At 42.9% G+C, this 19078-nt stretch overlaps 2 protein-coding genes across 3 annotated transcripts; one reads left to right on the forward strand and one right to left on the reverse strand.

Annotated features, from left to right (window-relative positions):
- Positions 1–1566: 1566 nt before the first annotated feature.
- On the forward strand, positions 1567–8821 carry LOC109199932 (kallikrein-8-like). 2 transcript variants are annotated; one of them, XM_019355278.2, is made up of 7 exons: positions 1567–1745; positions 5589–5769; positions 5930–6121; positions 7634–7686; positions 7947–8104; positions 8204–8370; positions 8788–8821. In XM_019355278.2, the coding sequence occupies exons 1-6, from the start codon at positions 1697–1699 to the stop codon at positions 8357–8359; spliced, it is 789 nt and encodes a 262-aa protein (XP_019210823.1). In that variant the 5' UTR covers positions 1567–1696; the 3' UTR covers positions 8360–8370; positions 8788–8821. The 2 variants fall into 2 exon arrangements, with proteins under 2 accessions (XP_019210823.1, XP_019210822.1); XM_019355277.2 differs by lacking the exon at positions 8788–8821 and having other exon boundaries at positions 8204–8461.
- A 4147-nt stretch (positions 8822–12968) lies between these two features.
- Positions 12969–16345, reverse strand: LOC112845570 (uncharacterized protein YMR317W-like). The gene is made up of 3 exons (XM_025904984.1): positions 15972–16345; positions 13433–14572; positions 12969–13215 (listed from the first exon to the last, which is right to left on the reverse strand). The coding sequence occupies exons 1-2, from the start codon at positions 16021–16023 to the stop codon at positions 13671–13673; spliced, it is 954 nt and encodes a 317-aa protein (XP_025760769.1). The 5' UTR covers positions 16024–16345; the 3' UTR covers positions 12969–13215; positions 13433–13670.
- Between the last annotated feature and the right edge of the window lie 2733 nt (positions 16346–19078).

Below are 19078 nucleotides of genomic sequence, written 5' to 3' on the forward strand. Positions count from 1 at the left end.
GTGGAAACATTATGGGTTTGCGGAGTCAGACGTGGATCAAATATTATGCAGTATTTTGAAGTTCACTAAACATAGATGTTTACATTTTTCATTTATTTTTTATATTGCAAACATTTGCACTGTAATCAGTATTTGCACACTATTTTATATTATTTTTTGACAATCTTTAAAGCCATTATTCAATACATTGTTATTGTTAAATAAATATCGTCAAATAATCGAGATCTCAATTTCAGTGAAAATAATCGTGATTATCATTTTTGCCATAATCGAACAGCCCTACATACAAGGTCTTAAATAATCAGGCCCCATCTTATCTTAATGACCTTGTAGTACCATATCACCCTATTAGAGCACTTCGCTCTCGCTCTGCAGGCCTACTTGCTGTTCCTGGAGTATTTAAAAATAGAATGGGAGGCAGAGCCTTCAATTTTCAGGCCCCTCTTCTATTGAACCAGCTTCCAGTTTCGATTCAGGAGACAGACACTATCTCTACTTTCAAGATTAGGCTTAAAACTTTCCTTAGCATATAATTAGAGCTGCACCAGGTGACCCTGAATCCTCCCTTAGTCATGCTGCAATGGGGTGGGCTGCTGGGGGACTCCCATGATGCACTGAGTATTTCTTCTTCAGTCACCTTTCTCACTCACTATGTGTTAATAGACCTCTCTGCATTGAATCATATCTGTTATTAATCTCTGTCTCTCTTCCACAGCATGTCTTTATCCTGTCTACCTTCTCTCACCCCAACCGGTCGCGGCAGATGGCCCCGCCCCTCCCTGAGCCTGGTTCTGCTGGAGGTTTCTTCCTGTTAAAAGGGAGTTTTTCCTTCCCACTGTCGCCACAGTGCTTGCTCATAGGGGGTCATATGATTGTTGGGTTTTTCTCTGTATGTATTATTGTAGGTCTACCTTATAAAACGTCTTGAGACAACTGTTGTTGTGATTCTTTTTCTGTATGAATAAAAATGACATTGAAATAATATAATAATATAGTAAAATAACATAATAGTCACATGGAGACATAGGGCACTGTTAATTCCTTTAGTACATTTTCATGACAATATAGTCATATTTTTAGTTTATGTGCAGAGAACAGAGACAGTTTGCTGAGGTACAGATGTTGATGTTGGGCCATCACCAGAACAGCTTCAGTTCATTTGGCTTTGATTGGTCCAACTATCAGGAACTGTAATTATATGATGAAACACAATTCTTTCACGCTGGCCTGAGATCTGATATCTGTGAAGACTATATCATATAAATAAATCCTTTTACGAGTCCACAAGAAACACCACAAATCACAGGGCAGTCTGTGATCTTTCAGGACAGAGACATCAACAACAGTGACAGGACCCTCAGCGTCTTTCTGCTGAAGCTTTCAGGCCCTGCTCAAATTTGAGCCACAAGCCTTTGGATGAAACTTAATTCAGGTCTTGACCAAAGTACATTTATGGTCAGTTCATACTGTATATCTTCTATATATATTCAGGGTAATAAATCAACGGTTTACACAATACTCAAAGTTTCATTTCTCAGCTTCATTTCCCTCCAACCACTTTATGAAAGGCAAAAGCAAAAACTGCTGATGAGTAACTTTGCACAAATGTGTGGAGTCAGATGATAAGGCTTCATAATGACACCGGTGACTATACAATGGTCACCATTCAGACAGAAAGGCAGTTGTTAGAGGGTGAATGGCAGGAACACTGTGTCTGGTGCCTCTTCTCTTGCCTCTGTGTATCAGTGAGTATTCAACATCAGTTTCTATATTTAACTGCTGGTTCTTACTGCATAATTCTGTCTGTATAATATGAAAATGATTTAATGCATCGAGTTATGCCAAACCTCTCAGAAACTGTGCACGGTGGGTATTCAGAATTGCTGTTCGGCACATATACGCAGAGCACAGTCAGAGCCTTACCCTCTGCAGCTTGAAGTCACACAGAGGTAACCCACTCGCTCTCTGTCAGCACTCAGTCGGAGTCTCATGAGTGAAGTGTTTTTTTCTTTTGTTTTGCTCTTCTACTCTTAAGAGCTCCATTAGCCACACAGAGGGCACAATATGTTCTGCATTGCGTCTCAAAGTTAGCATTGGTTAGTGATCATGGCCTGTTTTAGGTTTATAAATCATTGGTTTACACCATATTCCTCTGAATTAATGTCACAAACTGACAAACTGACAGTGAGATACACTGAAGCATGTAGAACATGTAATTCAAATCAGTGAGTGCACGAGCAGAACGAGCATGAAGCTGAGATCAAACTTCATTTGCTTCCATCTATAAGGTCACTGAGGTCTTCTGACAGAAACCTGCTGGTGGTTCCTCGTTCTAGGCTGAAAACGAAAAGAGACTAAGTGTGTCTTCAAGGTTGTGGCTCCTAATCTATGGAATGCACTAATATTATATTTGATCTCTGCGGTCTGAACATTTTAAAGAGCAGCTCTACTAATTTGTACAGGCTTGATTTTAGGTAGTGGATATTATTATAGTCTTTTAATGTTTGTATTTATTTTTTATTGATTATTATTTTGAAGCACTTTCTCTATAGAAACATTTTACCTTCATTTCCCTTCTGTCACTTTATGAAAGCCAAAAGCAAAAAGAGACGATAAGTAACTTTGCATAAATGTGTGGAGCTTTGCATTTGCAGCTGATAAAGCTTCATAATGACACTATGTGACTATGCAGTGTCCAATATTCAAACTGAAAGGCAGTCATTAGAGAGTGAATGGCAGCAACACTATGTGTGGTGCCTCTTCTCTTTTCTCTGTGTATCAGTGAGTGTTCAGCTACAGTATCTATATTTAATGGCTCTGGTGCTTACTGCGTGGTTCTGCCTTACGTCTGAGAGCAGACATTTTACAGGTACAAAGAAAAACTGGCAGTGACCTGGTGGGGCGGGGGATTCCTCTTTTTTTTTTTTTCTTTTTTTTTTTTTGCCTGTCCCGTTTGGTTCTTTTGCCATCAGAATTATTGTCTAAAGGCGAAGAAAGATGCCCAACGGATTTACTTTACCAAACGGACCATCCCAGCCGTGCCGTAATGGTCCATCTGATTCACCTTTTATTGTTTATTTTATTTTCACTTGCTGAATACGGGACAGACTTGACTGGTGGAAAGAAAGGGGAGAAAGAAAGAGGGAAAGAAAAAAAAAACCTGAGAAGAGGGACGGGGAAAAAGGGCAAAAAACAAAAACCAACAGAATAAGCAGACAAAAAAATACATATCGATCACCTGGATCACCTGTTGAGAAAGAAAAAAGAAAGCAAGCAGAAGAAGACGAGAGTAATAAACAAGATCACAATGATCTATGGGAATATGACAGTAAATACTAAATATTAAACATTATTGTGCAGCACGTGAGATCGACAGCGCACAGTGTGCTTTGAGGTAGGAGCCAAAAAGGGTGTAGTTTGTGTGTGATCACCCGTGTGTACACCTGTGAGCATGAACGCGCTTGTTTTTAAAAGGTTCCTTCATGTAATGATCTGCTAGAGGGTATGGGGGGCCACTGCCCCGACCTCCAGGGCATGAAGCAGGTATGGAGGAGATCAAAACTCCAGACATCCAGAGGCCCCCAGAACACAAGAGACCAAGGAAGACCAACAGAGGGGCAGCCGCGCCACTATCCCAGAAAGAGCTGAGGAGAGTCCCAGATGAGGGGTCACTCAGCAGCCGCGGAGCAGAAGCCAGGGGGGGTTGCAGTGACGTGCCCGTGAGCTCCGCCGGCAGCCAGCTGTGCTTGAGTGACTGAGCCCCGGGCCGAGAGGCCGAGGGCACCCCATCCCCGAAGTGGCCCGAGCGAGCCCCAGGCTCCGTGCCCCGATAAGCAGCCGCCAAGGAGTGAGCCGGTGGGTACCTGGACGCCCACCCCCGGACACAAAGAACCACCAACGCACCGATGTCTGAGGGCGTCTGCCACCGGCAGGGGAAGTGGTGGGGGGAGATAGGCCTCCATACCTTGGAGGGCCTGAGATGTCCCCAGAGAGGTGGCGTCTGATACCCAACCTGACATATAGACACAGACAAACAGGCACACACAGATACAAACATCTATTCCCACCCTCATGCTCTCAACACTCACCCAACGTGGAGACAGACATAGAGAGACACTGTACACACAATCACACTCCCCAAGCGTACTCTAAGCCCCGGGTCTAGGTACCCTTGCCCCTGGAGGGGGAAACTGCGCCCAGACCCAGGTGGTGTTACCCTTTTCCCTGCGGTGGGGAGAAGCAGACCGCCCCGACTCCGCAGCAGCAGGGAGGCCCCACATTCCAGACCCCAGTCGGACGGCCAGCTCCTCCTCCTAGCCCCCCCGCTCCAGCAGGCCGCAGAGAACGGGGGTGTGAGAGGACTCCAAACCTCCCTCCACCCGCTCATATGTAGTGTTGATGTATGTGTGTTCTAAGGTGCATTTAAAACCCAGGAGGGCATGGAGCTACCTGCCAGAGCAGCAGGTAAGCGTATAGCCCCTCCTGCTAGCCCTCAATGTCTACGTGTATTTAAAATTGAGAGGTGGGCAACGACGCCAGGGGTGAGGTGTACACCCTGATGGTGATTGGAATCCGTGTAGCGTGCCCACCCCCAAGATCCTATATGTATGTGTAATGAGAGTGTGAGTAATGTGAATGTCTAAGTTGTGGGATAAAATTGAGGCAGAGGCAGCCAGAAGGGGACAGAGGGGGGGATGTCTCCTCTGCACCCTGGTGACACACCCCTACCCCAAGGCCCTGCATGTGTGGGTGATTGTGGTGGAGCGGGAAGAGGGAGGCAGCTGGAGATGGGGAGGGAAGGAAGGGAGGGGCAAGTGACCCCTCCCTGGGGTCAGCTCCCCGCTGACCCCAGTAGGCACCCCCATACTCTGCAACCCGCCAGGGAAAGGGGGCCCAGGCCCATCCAGACCGGGGCCCAGTGCAGCAGCGCCGCCCGGCCCCACAGAGCCCGGGACAGTCCACCCGACCCCACCACAGAGAAAACTGCACCCACCCCATCATCCACTCATCTTCCAGACTACACAAGACAATAGACGCCCAGGCTGAGATCTTCCTCCACCTCTCCTGTATCTCCCCCTCCTGCAGAGAGAGTTCCTGAAGAGAGGAAGGCTCCTGCAGGATGTGACAACCTCCCCCACCAGCTGAAGAGCCCCCCAGGTGGTTCGATGCACAGGCGGCACCCTGCGCCAGGACTGGGCCCCCATACACCCACCTGCCCACAACCCCGGCAACACACCAACCAGGACCCAAGCCCCTGAGGCTTGGCCAGGGCCCCAGCCCAGAGACGGAGTGCCCCCAGAACCTCACGCCCATCCCGGACCCACCCAGGGGCAGCCAGGCTACCAGGTCAGTATCACACGTCCGTCAGCACAGACCCTCCCCTAGCCCTGCTGCACGCAGCCACGAGGAAACCGTCACCTAAGAGCCAACAGAGCCCTTAATTGGCCTTGACCGCTACCCCGGGTTGAGCCCCCCAAGGAAGATGCTCCCGGGGAACCCCCCGACGCCCTAAGCCTGTCCCTACCCCCACACCAATCACAACAGTGAAGGTGGGACCAAACTAAGACCCCGGGGGATTCCTCTTTCAGGTGTGACGGTGAACACAGAGGTGGCTCTGCAAAAGAGAATCATTGGAGGTGATGAATGTGAGCGACAGTATCATGTACAGCTCAGAGCAGTTTATCCACATGGACCTTCCAGCTTGTGTGGAGGCTCTTTGATCAGTGACCGCTGGATTCTGACTGCAGCTCACTGTCTGAAGCCAGGAGGGTGAGGAGATCAGAGCAGCAACTAAAACTTGTGAACCCAAGGAATGTCTAGTAGCCATGTTTTTGCTATTCAGTAAAAAGTAAAATACATTCAGACAAGATGAGAAATAGAATATGGTGACCATCAGTAATCAAGTTTTATGTTTGCTGTGCACATGCAGGATCATGTTTGCAAATCTAAGTGTGCATCAAGGGGGTCCGGAGCAAGAAGTGCAGATAACAGCAGAAGCTGAGATCTATACAGACAAAGACACCAGCACAGGCAGAGTTCATGACATCATGCTGCTGCAGCTACCTAGCAGCTCTGATGTCCAACCTATAAAACTACCTGACTGTGATGAACCTCCTAAAAGGCGAGTTGTGGATGTTTCTGCTTCAGGTTCATGTGTTCTGACAGATACTGACCCGTCGTGCTAACTTCAGTTTCAGATTGAAATGATACATTTATATTCCCGCGACTCTAAGTTTCTTGCTTTGAAGTTTTTTTCTTAAAGTTTCTTCTTGACCTGAGCTCTGTGCTGTGAAGTGAGTTCAACATATGTGGAATATCTTTCCTTTATCTTAACACAACAGTGGGAATCCGGATAAGTACTCACAGGAAGCTGCTTATCACTTCAAAGCCCTGGTTATCAAGTTAACCAGGGCTTTCAATCCTAATGGATGTGGCTAAACTATACTGGCAATGCAGGTTTTAAAAAGGAAGATAAACTGTAATATTAGAAAAATATGAAGGGTTTAAATGCATAATACAGACTGAAGGTAACAGCTGCTGCAGAAAAATCAGTGTTGTGTGTGTGTGTGTGTGTGTGTGTGTGTGTGTGTGTGTGTGTGTGTGTGTGTGTGTGAGTGAGTGGAAAATTGCTGTAGGGTAGCTTAGTAGTAAAAGCGCTATATGAATGTGCAAGAACTTCAGAACCTTTGTTCAATAAGACTGGATGAAATCTATATCAATAAAGTCTAGCCCATTTGAAGACAAGCAAGAAAAACAGCAAAAATCCTGACTGATATCACGGCCTGTCATTACACAGGAGAATCTGATGGATCATTAATCAAGTATTTCATTTAATTAATGTTTGAAAGACAGTTTCAGCTTTTATTCTGTCAGCTATAAACTTTCTGCTGTTTATTAGTGTAAGAGAAAATAAAACTTAATATAACAACAGAATTTAAACAGGCTGCAAACTGAAAAATATCTATGAAAAAATGCTATTGAAGAATTTTAGCCCCTCCCACTGTCCATGTAGTACAGTAGGAGGGTCTAAAGTTGAAAGTTTCAAGGGATCTTCCAGGAATGGTGATGCTGCTTTTCTGGACAAATGATCTCTAAGCTTGAACCTAACCAGAGGGATATAGTACAAAGAAAATTCAACAAGGCTTGGCTTACTTTGTGTTAGCTGGCTTGAGAAAACGTAAAACACCAGTCAGTGTCACGCCGCCGTGCTGTGCTTTCTGCTTCATGCTCCGTGCCCACGCATGTAACAAGGGCTGCTACAAGGCCCTTTAAAACAGGAAGTAGCATGTGCTGCAGTGAGCTTGAATGGTTTCCCACTGCGTTGAGCAAGCACAGTGCAAGCATGCTAGCCAGGTGTGGCACATGATGATAAAGTGGTGACTAAAACTGTATAAAGGACATAACTAATATAACAGCAGGTCAGGGTTAATCTTACAATTTTCTCTGGTAAGAAGTCAAAATCCTTCATATAGAACTCTGAAGTTACCTGAAGAGATGAGATCCTGCTTCATAGTACAGGCCTCAGGGCAACATTTCAAAGTTAACGTGCAAAACAATCAGTATATATGTATTTGTATGTAACTGACAAAAAAAAGGAGAGAAAAGCATCCAAACACTTCTTGTGTCATTCCAGAGTTGAGATCGCAGGTTATGGTGCCATCACCGGACTAGCTAATGAGAAAAGAAGTAAGATGATTTTTAACAAATTTGTTGTATTGAGAGAAAACAAACCCCCAAACTGTTACTTTATTAGTAAAGAGATGTTGCAGATATTTGTACTGAAATTGTATTTTGCTTCATTTCTAATGTGTTCAAAGTAAAAACAAGCTTTTCCTGTGAGCTCAGACCATTTTATTTCTTTCTGCTGCATTTCTGCATAAAATACAAATCTGCATCATTTTTTAAAAAAGTGCTTTAAGCGGAACTAATTTGTCCCTTTTTTCTAGAACCTGGTAAATCACCCTCTCTTCACTGTGCAGAGACTGAGGTTGTCAGCTGTACAGAGCTCAATGATATTTTACAGAAAAAATTCCCCGAGGTCCACCGAGTCAAGAGCTATCAACACTGGTTCTGTGGACAAAGTCCTGGGAAAGATATATGCCGAGTGAGTGTGCATGATCCCTCAGCTCACAGCTGTATTTATTAACCATTCAAAATACAGAAAGATTTCATTAAACTGGGAAACTGTATTTCTGTCTTGCAGGGAGACTCTGGTGGAGGAGTGGTTCATAATGGCAGGATTTATGGGGTCTCTTCTTTTGTGGGAGATCCGGACTTTGTATGCAGAGCACCGGCTGCCTTCATGGACCTCTGTGATCCTGAGTATGCAGATTGGATCAGGAAAACTATCAACCCATAAAAAGCTGTGAGGTGTGGATGTAAACAAGCTGAAATAAATAATCTTTTAGAGTTTAGCTTTGCAAAAGCATGCAAAACGTAACGGAAGTTGAATAAAACACAATAGAAATAGAAAGAAATGCCACAAAGCAGAAAAACTGAACAAAAAACAAACAAAAAACAAACACAAATTACAACAGAAATAATAATAATAACAATATAAAAAAAACACAACAGAAGTAGAAAAAACCCTTCTCATCCTAAAACTTGGTGGCAAAGTGGAATATGGTAAGGAAAGGCTCATTTAAGTGCTTTCATTACTCAAAGGTTCCTGTTAATTATGCATGAAGTGACTTCTGGAGGGGAATGAAACTTAACTGAAATGCTCCCTGTGACATTTTGACCTGTCAAACGCAGGCGTAACTCCTGTTGTTCATTGTTGTATTGCAGGTCTGCTGTGCACGACGTCTGTGAATCTGAGTAATATGGTTCAGATGAAGGAATAAGACTGCTCAGATGCTTTGGCTGTCACGTAATGATCCCTCAGGTTAAGGTGTCTTTGGTGCCCTTTGGTTCTTTGTGTCCGGGGGTGGGCGCCCGGGTACCCACCGGCTCACTCCTTGGCGGCTGCTTATCGGGGCACGGAGCCTGGGGCTCGCTCGGGCCACTTCGGGGATGGGGTGCCCTCGGCCTCTCGGCCCGGGGCTCGGTCACTCAGGCACAGCTGGCTGCCGGCGGAGCTCACGGGCACGTCACTGCAACCCCCCCTGGCTTCTGCTCCGCGGCTGCTGAGTGACCCCTCATCTGGGACTCTCCTCAGCTCTTTCTGGGATAGTGGCGCGGCTGCCCTCTGTTGGTCTTCCTTGGTCTCTTGTGTTCTGGGGGCCTCTGGATGTCTGGAGTTTTGATCTCCTCCAAACCTGCTTCATGCCCTGGAGGTCGGGGCAGTGGCCTCCCACACCCTCTAGCAGATCATTACATGAAGGAACCTTTTAAAAACAAGCGCGTTCATGCTCACAGGTGTACACACGGGTGATCACACACACAAACTACACCCTTTTGGGCTCCTACCTCAAAGCACACTGTGCGCTGTCGATCTCACATGCTGCACCATAATGTTTAATATTTAGTATTTACTGTCATATTCCCATAGATCATTGTGATCTTGTTTATTACTCTCGTCTTCTTCTGCTTGCTTTCTTTTTTCTTTCTCAACAGGTGATCCAGGTGATCGATATGTATTTTTTTGTCTGCTTATTCTGTTGGTTTTTGTTTTTTGCCCTTTTTCCCCGTCCCTCTTCTCAGGATTTTTTTTCTTTCCCTCTTTCTTTCTCCCCTTTCTTTCCACCAGTCAAGTCTGTCCCGTATTCAGCAAGTGAAAATAAAATAAACAATAAAAGGTGAATCAGATGGACCATTACGGCAAGGCTGGGATGGTCCATTTGGTAAAGTAAATCCGTTGGGCATCTTTCTTCGCCTTTAGACAATAATTCTGATGGCAAAAGAACCAAACGGGACAGGTTAAAAAAAAAAAAAAGGTTAAGGTGTCTTTGGTGCCCTAACTAACTGTCTGTGCACATTGAACAGAAATCCTGCCATGACAGAACACACTAATGCCTTTTCAAGTGAGAACCGATCCTAATCTGAGCTGTCAGCCCCAAGTTCTCTGCAGTCATCAAATCAAGCATAATCTGGTTTGAACAGGCTCCCTGCCTCACTGCAAAAGCCTTTTTACCAGCTGCTGTTTGACAAATTGCAAAGCCTCTGAAGAGACTTTAGAATGGGGGAAAAAAGGATACGAAGAAAGAGCTGTACAAAAAGCTATCCATGCACTCCTACTGTTTAACATTTCACTTGGAGTTTAGTGACTGTATTGTATCTGTGGATTGCATTATAGTTTCTCTGAGAGCTTTGCTCCCTGAAGATTTTATGACCTGTGAACGCTGAGTCTCTCTTGTGGCTGTAAACCAGTCTGCTCAGCATGTCACTGCATGGCAGAGTTTCTCTCCATTTTTTTGAATCACCTTTGCTCAGTTGTGCTCCTAACTGATCTCCTGAGTTTGGCTGTATTCCTGGACTTTGCCCTTTAGTTACTCTTCAGTCTCTTTGACACACGGGCTGCCAAATTTGAAATAACATTTTTAGTTTTGGAAAAAGAAGAGCATGTCTAGCAAATTCTTGCACATCCCTGTTCTTAAATAGCACTTTTCTACTCAAACAGTTTATACACCTCATTCACCCATTCATACAAGCACTTTTCTGTACCTAAGTTCTTTCTATCTAACACTCATACTCAGCAGTTTGGGGTTCAGTATCGTGTCCAAGGATACTTTGAGATACAGACCGGATCAGGCAGCGATCAAACCTCCGACCTTCTGATCGGTACTAATTGGACGTTTGCTGCTGCACATGTAGGATCACAACTTAGAAGATGGTGGTGTGGAAATGTGTTTCCCATTAACAATTGACTAAAAAACTCTTAGTCAAGGGTTAACGTCACCTATGTCAGTATTTTCACTGACTCTAAAAAGGCACTGATCTTCTTTAGATTAGATCAACAATGTGCCTTAAACCTGAGCTGTACAGGAAAATAGATTTCTGATACACACATGTACATAAACAAATAAAGAGAGATGTTTCCCACCTGCTGAGAAGACAACTACTGTATAACCTGATTACCACCATTAATCTCATATCCACTGATTTCTGGCACCTATAAGTGAGATTGATTTCACTGTCCTGCTGTCTTGGCCTTGAGGAGAACACAGTGAGACAGATGAAGCTTGCACCAGATGGTAGAAACACAATGATCATGGTCTTAGACACAGCATCCACACTCTGCTCCGTACATGATAGTGTGTGTGTGGTGCTGTTTGCAGGAACTTGATGAGGCTTTGCTTAAGTGGAAATCCACTGATGTTCAAGCCCCAGGGAAGTGGGTGGGGGGATAGGACCTCTGGGGCCCTCTTCCTGATGGAGCCCTACCTGACTCCTCTCACTGCTAAAGCAAGAATCTGTTTAAACAAACATAATGACAACAACAAAAGTCACTCAACAGAAAAGTGGAGAAGTTATTTCCTTTATTAGTTAGTTTTTAGATTTTCATGTATTCATTTTTGTTGGTGTCACATAGCTTACAGATGTGGACAGTTTTATTGGTGCCACAGCTCACAGCTCATTGAAACAATACTTCATTTCATCAGAATCATCAAATGATTCTGTTAAAAGCAACCGCCCAGTGTACTTGCATGGCTTTAGTATGTGAAAGAGTGAACCAATAAAAATGTGAAAAGAATGGATTTGTTGATTTTACAGAGATTTTACAGATTAGTATTGTACAGATCGCAGTTCTCCTCAATAAAATGACAACCATTGATGCAACATGAAAAATAATAACTTTTAAACTATTTTCATATCTTATTTACATTGTCTTTATGCTTATGTCAACTAAGATGAATGTGCATTAACTGTATTACTTTTTACTTTCAGTTGTGAACCCTTTTCATATATAAGAATAAGAATACCACATGACTGTGGCCTTGTGTTACACCCTCTCTGCTGCAGTGATGCTGCAGACAAACACAAACATCGTGATTAGACATTCAAGAAGAGCCTCTGAAAGATGAAGGTCTGTGTCTCTTGACCTAAACACATAATCCAGTTAAATCTGATTTATGTTCATTAATGCCCCTCACACTGTAACTTAAAGTTAAAAATCGGTCACTGATTAATTACAGAAGTACGTTTGTGAGCATAAAGATGTAAGCCTTGGACCATCAGGATGAAATGTGGTTGGGAAACTTAACAAGCTTTGATAAAACTTCATCAGTAGCTCGAGCAAGACCTCAAAACCTTCGATCACCACGGGTGGTTAGCAGACTGTGGTTGCACCATGCAGCCTAATAACATGCAGTAAATTGCAGGTTAAAGCGGTCTGCTTACACATTGTTAAACGAGGGAAGGGAACTAATGTGGCTGTCACATTACCCTTTTGTCCCATTTCATCCCAGGACTTGATTAAATTGCTGCTCACTTTCTACAGTACTTAAAACTGATCAGTAGGACCTGAAACTGCAAACATTCAAACATTCAGGCCGAGTAAGAATCAGTTGGTGAACGTATTAATCTACTACAATTAGCAAATTAATAAATAAACAGGAGAAAGTTACAGTGCTAACAGAGTCATGCAAGTTTTTGACCAGGAGGTTAAACTCATGCAAATTAGCTTCACCCAGGCTCATGAAAACACTGTCCTGCTTACAGATAGCAGATCATTTGTGTCAGTGTGTCAGGATGGTTTATACTTGAGCTTTTAGTTCACACAGAACAAATTTTCTTCATTTTTTTTAACGATTACCAAAGTCTGTGAATCCCCAAATTGTTCAGTTGTTCTTTTTGCTCCCCATCAGGTCACTTTCACCATGTGACAAAACAACACCCCACTGTACACACTCGGGCCACCGGCAACTTTCTAAATCCTCAATAAAAAGCTGACAGGTTGCAATGATGTTCCAAATAACATTAAGAAAACAACTAAATATACAGAAAATATTATGAAAATTGGTTTATTTTATATCTCCTAGTTTGAAATGAAGCAATAAAACATGTATAAAACATCACAAACTGCAATATTTTACAAATGGTTAGGTCCTGCTGATGCAATGGAGACATCTTCCAGTGACAGTCTTCATCCGTGTGTGTGTGAGGAGGCTCCTAAACCCACCGACACAGAAGTGCATGTTCACAACTCCCTCTGTGGAGGTGGGGTCAGGGCCCTCCTCACCCAGGTGAGGAGGGGTGGTGCTGTGGCCAATCAGGTATGAAGTGCTGAGAGTGGATCTTTGGTCCTCTGTGCAGCTCTGTCCACGCTCAGCTTCCCTGCAAAGCAATAACACAAGAAAGGTGTCATTTTAACACAAAACAGCATTTTCACAGTATGTTGTTAAAAAGCAATTTTAAACCCAACGTATACACATGAAAAATATAAATAAAGCTAAACCTACAGTGCTGCTGACATAGGACAATGATTTATACCAACTATTGGAAGAGTTTAGTCTTCAAGACAGTTTGTTGTCAATGTGAGGTGATAACTTACATAGTTGGAACACAGCACCACTCTCCAGTTTTTCACTTGGTCATCCATCCTTCTCATCGGGTTGGTCGGGGTAAGGCTGTCTTCTGGGTGGGGTGTTAGCTCCATCTAATAACAATAATAACAACTACAAAACTACCTTTCAGTTACAATGTAATATTAATGTCACATATCAACAAAAAAAACAATACAATACAATAATATAAGAGTTACAAAGTTTAAAAACATGTTCTAACATAAACTAATCAGAGTCACTGTCATCAAGAGAAAAGTCAAAAGGCCTCTCCCAGAAACGTCTGACTCCAAAAGAACCTGAGGATGTTGAAGGGGCATCGAACGTGTCACTTACCTTGCACCTCTTTGCACTTACCTCTTCGGGGCAGAGGTCTTCTCGGCTTCTCTTTCCTGAGGAAGGAGCAGCAGAGGGAGCAGATGAGGAAGCAGATGAGGAAGGAGCAGCAGAGGAAGCAGATGAGGAAGGAGCAGCAGAGGAAGCAGCTGAGGAAGGAGCAGCAGAGGAAGCAGCTGAGGAAGGAGCAGCAGAGGAAGCAGCTGAGGAAGGAGCAGCAGAGGAAGCAGCTGAGGGAGGAGCAGCTGGCGGATCACCAACTGGGACAACAACTTGAGGGAAGAGTGGGGCGTTGGCCTGGCCGATGGGGGCAGCACCTGGAGCAATAGGGGGTTGCCAATCGTGCCAAAACGGCTCTGGAGGGTGCTCCCGGATGAGAGGGGAATCATCTCTCTCATCCATGGTGTCGTACCCCGAGTCATCGCTAAGCCAATCCCCCCACTCTTCTGAGTCGTTCCAGTCAGATGAATTGTCAGTCGGTTCACTCACCTCTTCATCATCTACAGGTAGGTAGGGGGGGTACTCACCTTCCTGTTCACCGTCATCAGCATATGGTGCTTCATGGAAAGAGGGTGAGGGTGAGAGAGGGGAAAAATACTCACCATACTCACGTTCACTGATACGCTGGGTATCAGTGTCCTGTGCTTCACCAGAAGAGGTGGAGAGTGAGAGAGAGAAAAAATACTCACCACACTCACCTTCACTGATACGCTGGGTATCAGTGTCATCCAGGATCCTGATGACTTCAGGAAGGCCTTCTTCTGCAGGGCGTTCAACCACATAGTCAAGACGCCCTGTGAGGAAACAATTTTTAAAATCACATTAGGAATGTAATAGACACCCAGTGTTAAAGCAACAGACCTACATCTGTTAGTTTGAGCAGAGGATGAGAGAAAAGCATTTTAGGCTACATTTATGTCAGACTGAATGACACTTCTACCTGTTCATGCAAGAAAAAAAACAACTAAGTTAACTAAGTTCAAATCTTTAAGTGAAGATTTTTAATAGAAGACCACCAAACCTCCACCAAGTCAGCTCACTCTGTGTACTTTTAAGGTGACACTATTGTATTTTGTGTACATTCAATTTGTTTTATTTGTTCTTTGTAAGCCTTTATGCAAACACTATGTTGGAATAGGTAATGGATAATAGGTATTGATTTGTAAATAGCCGGACATGAGTAACTTATTATATAAATATACTACAGTAAATTTATAACTAACCATGCAGCTCATTCTCCTGTTTTATTTACAATTCACGATGTCACACATTTTGAAAAAAGCTCAGAGGTTAAATATGTGGATGCAAACCATAATGTAACATTTAGACCACATGTACCAATCTCATGTCCTAAATGTAAAAAATATATATATATATATATATATATATATATATATATATATATATTTTTAATAAAAACACAACCTCCTTGGCAAGAGTAAATATTGCACACACACAAAGCTCTGCAGGTATGTCTGAAAATGCTGGTCAAGTGAAAAATAAACAAACAAACAGAAACTCTTAACTCAGAATCCACATTTTTAGAAATGTGCACAAGGACTGTATCTGCCATAAGGACAGATGCATCTAATCTGTGGTAAACATGCTATCCCTGTGTAAATATCCCTGTGTACAATATATCTCTCTGCTATCTAAAAAGATTAAAAGCATTACCGTAACATAAGATACCATTATTACTACTGTTTTCATATTCTTTTGATATTATTTTATTTGTATTTTTTTTTTTTTTATCTTTGTGTTTTGCAGCAGAGAAAAAAATGATAGTTTATGTGAATAAAGCCTTTGATCCGGAGAAGAAAAGGATGTTAGGAGGGGACCGGTCACCGGGATCTGTGTGTTTACACCTGCGCGTTCTGACGCCATGACACCCTGAAGATGCCGTTACCACAGGCATTTTACAAATTTTAGTCCATTAAGCTATTTTTAACCATTTCATTTTAAAGAAAAGTGTCAAATTTTAAGCCTTCAAATCAAAGTAACACCTTTTTTTTCAAATTCATACACCAGCCGTTAATAATTTCTACACCTCTCCCGGAAAATTTAAAGCATACAAACAATTTACCGGGAAAAATCTTGGAATACACATATTTGATCACGTTAAAACTTGATATTCACACTGGAACTTGTTAAATTATTACAGTCATTTAAATTTAAAGAAATTTTCAAACGTACCTGCAGCGAAGTCCAGGTGGCTGTCGATGAGTCGGGGTCCACGGCGAGCCATCTTCAAACTTGAAAAACAAAAACAAGTACAAACGATCCACAGATGAAGTACTTGTTGTCGCTTTCAAGTAAAATCCGTTTACAGTAAAATGTTTTCCAAAACTTAGCTTTCCACAGGCTGAGGTTGGAGCAGGTCGAAACAAGTCCACGAGCAAGTGTAAAGGGACGATTGGAACCTTGTGCAGTGTTTATATACCCTCGGCACGCTATGGTTACGGTTGTCAACGTGCGTATACACGTGCACGTGATAGAACTATATGAATGGAGCTCACCGCAATGTAATTTACAGTTCATTTATGGTCATTTACAGTCATAGCTGGACTGGCCATCAGGGATACCGTGGGCCGATGGTGATTTTTCGTTTTTTATGGGCCGATGGGGTTTTTTGTTTTTGTTGTTGTAACGGTATAAAAAAATGAAAGGTGGTGGATTGGCCAGATGCTGGCAGATGTGTAAAAATAACTGATGTTTGGTGGTGGCTATGGCGGAGCGTCCACAGAGGCCAGCAGGTGGATGAGGGAAAGAGGAGGAGGAGAGACCCGTGGTGGACACCGGGCCAGCCGCGTTTTGTATTGGGCTGAAAAGGAACGCGATTTGTCCCGGACTTCAGCTTGAATGAAAAAAAAGACATGAAGCTGGAGTTATTCTGTGTCTTTATGCTGTCAGCTGCCTCTTCGTCTCCCATTCTCTCTCCCTCTCTCTCCTGTTGCTAAGCCCCACGCCCCCGGCACTGGGGGCAAAAAGGAGATCACGTTTAATCGGTTATAACGCGGGTTGAGAAATATAAGTCCAGACATGTGTGGTATCCACAGAAACCTCAGAATCTCAGCTAAAATGTCATATAAACCATTTCTACAACCACCAAACACACCGAAAACAAGCCGTGATTAAACGAGCAGTTACGTAAATGCGCAGAAGTCCGCTAAATAAACAAAACCGAACCAGAAATTCTTCAGACTTCATGTAACCGGTGAAAGATAGGCTGGTTAGCTTCCAGAGCTATCACTGACTCCACACACCAAGTTTCACCACGATCAGACCAAAATTCACTGAATTAGCCACAAAAGAAGACCACAAAAACACACAGCTGCGCAAATGCGCTAAGACAGAAATTGGCTTACCGTGTGGTAGCCGGTAACCACATGATTGCCGGTAGGTTGCATCAGAGCCGTTTTCCGTCAACAACCTCCATTTTAGACCCACCTACAGACACGTGACTGGACAGGCCACATGCAATAAATTTGGACACATGTGGGTTTTGGCATTACAATGTCTGATTGGTTGAAGTGACGTGAACGTGGCATCGTTACTTTGAATCTATTGGCTAAAACGATTAAGAAGAGGTGTCAATCACGCAAATTGACCAAAAGAAACCAAAGTTACAGCCCCTCAGAGTTTAAAGGGCCAGAGGCCAATGAAGCGCTCAATGAGCACGGCAGTAAAGCGCCATTACCATGTAAATGTGTGGTTAATTCTTCCAAAATATATTTTTAAAAAAAGCATGTTTAGGCCTGTTAATAAAATTTATTACTTTCTGCTCTTTAATACCTAAAAAAATCAACTGGCATGGTGTCCAATTGTGTGCCAAAATTGGACATTTTTGTACAATGTCTGGATATTCATGTATTGACAGGGCTGTAGTTTTTCACTGTTTTACTTTAGAAACATAAATCTTTGCACAGATGATGTTTATAGGTTGGTTACTGGATTTCTGGAACCAAATGTGAGCTGAGGCATATTTTTAAAAGGGTTATATGCTAAAAATTACCAAAAAAAATTAGGCGAGAATAAAATCTACTTACTTTTTCTGTGTTCCAGTCTCAGTAACTTTGACACAGTAATATCTGCTTTAATATTTACACCTCTGATTAAATTTCCCAAGTGTTAGCTTCATTTTGATACCAAGATTGTAAGGACAGAGTTTGTAATTGCAGAGAAATAATCAATTTAATTTGGGCATTACATTTTCGAGCAGGAAGCTCAGAAACCCCCTTGGGGCTTAAGAGGTTAAATGATGAAACTGATCAATGATCAGCTGATCGGCTTTTCGCTCTTGTTTGTTTATCGATCATTTCGAGCCAGAAACCAGCGGATGTCGCGCTAAACAGCAGCAGCACGTTAAAGCTTGATCAGCTGTTGTTAGAATTTATTTACTTTCTAGTATCAGCTGATGTTTGCTGGAGCCACAGTTGTAACAGCTGCTGGTCATGATATCGGTTTGGATATGTGGTGAGAGGGAAACATGAAGATGAAACCAAGAGATGTCCTTACTGAATCATCAGAGCTGAACAGGTGGTGGAGAAACAGGTTTACCTTTTAGGTAACATGGATGAGTTGAAGAGAAGTTATGAACTGTTTCTGAGAGACAAATAACATCAGGATCCTTTTTTAGGTAGCCGACAGCTGATAGCTGTGCAGAGACGGGTCTAGCAAAGTTTTGCAAGGGGGCAGGTAACCATGTACATGCACTGTTTATAAGATTGGGGAAACCTGCAGTCAGCTGAGACTGAAGAAGTCAATTGGATGAGTGACGAAACGTTTTCCCCACAAAACGTTAAGTCCAGATGAACAGAATTAACTTTTGGAGATAGTATATAGCTCATGCTAATATCACATCTTCACATTTGTCTTTTTAGAGGTAACAATAACTTTGCATTCTCGCTACTCACCATGCTCTAAAACAGGTATATGTTAGCAATGACAACATTTAACAAATGTTTTTAAAATTCTAGCCGTGCTAATTAGCCTTAGGATTGGTTGAGGTCTGTGCAAGCCTTTGGAACAAAATCAGTCTTGTAAAGCTCACTATTTTCCAGGTGAGCCTATAGCACATTTGTTAAAGTCAGTCCGGACTGTACAGCTTCTAATCAGAAATAATTCAACTTTGTTTCTTTTTTTTGGCGCTCGTTAATCTTTTTCTGTCAACAGGATAGTTTGAAAGTCTTAAATAACTCATGTTAAAATGTTGTAGGGCTGTAGAGTGGGGTCATGTTAACAATCCATTAAAACTTGTGGTCTTCAAGGTCAACTTTATGATTTATGGGTGGAAAATTGAC

Source organism: Oreochromis niloticus, unplaced genomic scaffold, assembly GCF_001858045.2.
Source record: "Oreochromis niloticus isolate F11D_XX unplaced genomic scaffold, O_niloticus_UMD_NMBU tig00007914_pilon, whole genome shotgun sequence".
Classification (NCBI taxonomy): Eukaryota; Metazoa; Chordata; class Actinopteri; order Cichliformes; family Cichlidae; genus Oreochromis; species Oreochromis niloticus.